At 30.1% G+C, this 3,288-nt stretch overlaps 1 protein-coding gene across 1 annotated transcript; it reads right to left on the reverse strand.

The window, feature by feature from the left end:
- Positions 1–528: 528 nt before the first annotated feature.
- Positions 529–1,984, reverse strand: LOC106680640 (ETS homologous factor). Its single transcript, XM_014420504.3, has one exon. The coding sequence runs from the start codon at positions 1,926–1,928 to the stop codon at positions 1,011–1,013; it is 918 nt and encodes a 305-aa protein (XP_014275990.1). The 5' UTR covers positions 1,929–1,984; the 3' UTR covers positions 529–1,010.
- Between the last annotated feature and the right edge of the window lie 1,304 nt (positions 1,985–3,288).

Consider the following 3,288-nt stretch of genomic DNA (forward strand, 5'->3'; position numbering starts at 1 on the left):
TAGAAATAGTACTTCAAATCACAGATTACTCACTTAATACAAAGATTAAATATAATATAATTATATATACAAAAAAATGACTAATATTTGGACATCAATACTATTATCTATAACATTAAGAACTCCTACGAGAAATCGGACAAAATCTTCAAAATACTGATCACTATCTTCAAGTATAATTAGTGAGATCTAAAATCACTTTTAAATTTCAAAAAGAATATTTCTATATACTAATAAAACCAAATGAAATTAAATCTCACATCACAAAAAAAAGATATTAACTCTAAAGCACATTGAGTTATACAACATTGAATTGAAGTTGAAGGTACAAGATTATGACTAAAGTTTACGTACAGTGTTTAAATGTTATGGACAAATCAAGGTGATCTGTGTAAACTCTTTTTTGATTTTTAATAATATTTATGTGTTAACAGTTTGAAATTAACTCAATAGTTTTATTTATTTATAATGGAATCAATAAAAATATTTTTTTGGGAAAAAAAATCTAGCAGTCTTTAAATTCCTTCATTGAGCCATTAAAACGTTTTCACGTTTTCTCCAATTAATAGAATCACATTTAGGCCTATCATTCATTTTTTTTTATTTTTTTTTTATATATTTAGAATAAAACTGAACTTTTCATTAAAGTAAATAAAATCTTTATTGTTTAAAAATTAAATATTCAATTTTTTTCTTTACGTATCGACCGACATTTCAGTGAAACGTGGCAAAGGGTTATGGTCTCCATCTTTGGGAATGTTAGAGAAATTTTCAACTTTTGGTAACTATAGTCATTTAAAATGTTTATAGAAAGAGGGTAACCGTTATATCTATTTTTGAGATATTTAATAAAACTGTTTTTATTTCGTAATTAAAATAATAAAACCATCAAACATTTATTTAATAAAAGAGAGCTTTTATAATAAAATTACATACACGTCATTTTTATGCAGATTTGCACTGGGTGCAAATTCCTTCGATTTTGCGCTCCGAAATATTAAAAAATAAAATTATTTTACGAAATTGGGATTTTCGACCCTCCAGTCTTTTGCAGTTGGTCCGAATTTGTACACGAGCCTCCTGCCATAGACTGGAAGCAGTACTTGACTCTTATAATAATACCTCATAGCTCGACTCAGCTTTTCGTAGTTCATATCCGGGTTTTCCTTCTTGCTGCCCCACAACTTAGCCACTTTGTCACTGTGTACGAACCTGAACATTCCTTCGTCGTGGTTCTCCCAGACGATGAGACTCGGGCAGTAATCCGGGTTTTTGAGTAGATCACGGAGAAACTCCCAGAGACGACCTAATTTCTCCGTCTTCTTCTTCCTCCTGGGCAGCCTTGGTCTTCCTCGTCCTTTCTTGGCTACGGGTATGGTGACAGGTGGCGATGGTGCTGGTGGAGAGGGTGGTGTTGGTGGTGGAGACAACGGTTTCTTTTTTGGTGACACTTCAAGTCTTGTGAGAATCGGCTCTTCTTTGATGTAGTCTTCCATTTTGAGCGGGTTGTAAGGCCTCATGTTGTAATGCATGTAATAACTTTTTCCTTCACTTTCCAACAGGTCCTGTAGTCTCTTGTATAGGTACGAGCCATTATTGCGATCACGAAGGATAAATTCGTCCATTGTAAGTCCTGAGAGTTGACAACCGTCGAAATTAGCGAATTTCTCGGCCATCATGTCAGTCGGGCATATATTCAACTCCAGGGCTATACTGCCCATCCAGTGAACTATATCCGTCCCGTTCCATAATTTAACAGATTTCTTTTTCCATTCCTCAAGTTCTGGATAATATTCAGGGTAATTTTCGTACGTGTCGTAAATATAAGATCCAGTATACGAACTATCATCTAACATGACATTGACCGCAGAAGCGATGCCAGATTCGGCAAAGCAGCTCCCACCGTGGAGGTTTTGGTAGGACGGCATCGCGAATGAAACTGATTGTAGACAGCTGAAGTGAACACCGCGCGCGGGATCCCGCCGGCCAATAGCCTTCCGAGCTGTGACGGTTGCCTTGGTAACCTGACCTTGGGGAAAGCTGCTACCTCATTGGCTGCGGGAGGTAGGTCACGTGACCCCTTCTCACTCGAACCGGGCCAACTTCCTCACGTTTTAAAACATTCTTAGATAAGTTGCAATCTGCAAATATTTACACGATCAAAACACGGCAGTTTTTTAATTCGAAATATCTTATCTATTTGATTCATGCTTCTATAATTTATTTATTAAATTTAAAATTGATCAAATTTTCTAAATTCGAAATTTGAATCATAAATAATTTTTTTTTTATATATAACAAATACATATTTAAAATTTTTTTTTTCATTATCAAACCTTTATAATTATTAATTAGTTATAATAGACACAGGAAAACTATTATACAACAATATCCGACATTGACCTATAAGGTTAATTTTTTTATACCTGAACCACAAAATTAATTCATAAATATTTTTTAATGAATGGATTAAAATTTTTTTAAATAAATAAATTTCAATGATTTTCCAATTCAAGAAAATCGATAAATACATACATCTACTTAGTAGCTTTATTGATGAAAATAATTATTTTGAATTATCAATTCTAAATAATAATTAAAAAATAATATTACAAAAAAAGTGTTATTTCTTTAGAAAAAGATTTTATTTTTTTTATTAATGGATTTAAAGTTTTTATAAATCAATGAATAACTAAATTTCTATGAATTTCGAATTCAATAAAATCGATTAATACACACTAATTAATACGCCGAAAATATATTGTTCAAAATAATTATTTTGAATTATCAATAGTAAATATTAATTAAAAAATAACAGACACAAAAAAATGTATATATAGTTTTTTAAGTCGCAATTCACCCATTTTGGCCTATTTATAAGTACGAAATTTATTTATATATATTTTTTGATTTAAACAATTAAAAAAACAATAAAATTATAAAAACTACATTATTACAATAAATGGCTAATTTTAAACAATTATCTTTAAAATTAGTTGGTTTATATTTAATTATCTTATCAATTCATAAGTTCTTTTTTTATTTTCTTGATCAATGTTTAATTAATCCTAAAAAAAAAATTATTATCGGACCTGTAATAATAAATCTAAAAAAACTTTTGATTCCATATATAACTGTTCGGGCATTTGACCTATATCATGTCTTATGAGATAAGTCTTTGACCTACTTATTTTTTCGGTCGAATAAATTTAATATTTGTATCACATTTCTCATTAAATACCGTCCAAAAAAAATACATTAATCGTGATTATTACACATAAAATATAT

This window comes from Halyomorpha halys, unplaced genomic scaffold (assembly GCF_000696795.3).
Source record: "Halyomorpha halys isolate HHAL.00 unplaced genomic scaffold, Hhal_1.1 Scaffold272.1, whole genome shotgun sequence".
NCBI classification, from domain to species: Eukaryota; Metazoa; Arthropoda; class Insecta; order Hemiptera; family Pentatomidae; genus Halyomorpha; species Halyomorpha halys.

Coding starts and splice junctions, on each gene's coding strand:
- LOC106680640 (XM_014420504.3), bottom strand. CDS start 1,928: ATGCCGTCCTACCAAAACCTCCACGGTGGGAGCTGCTTTGCCGAATCT.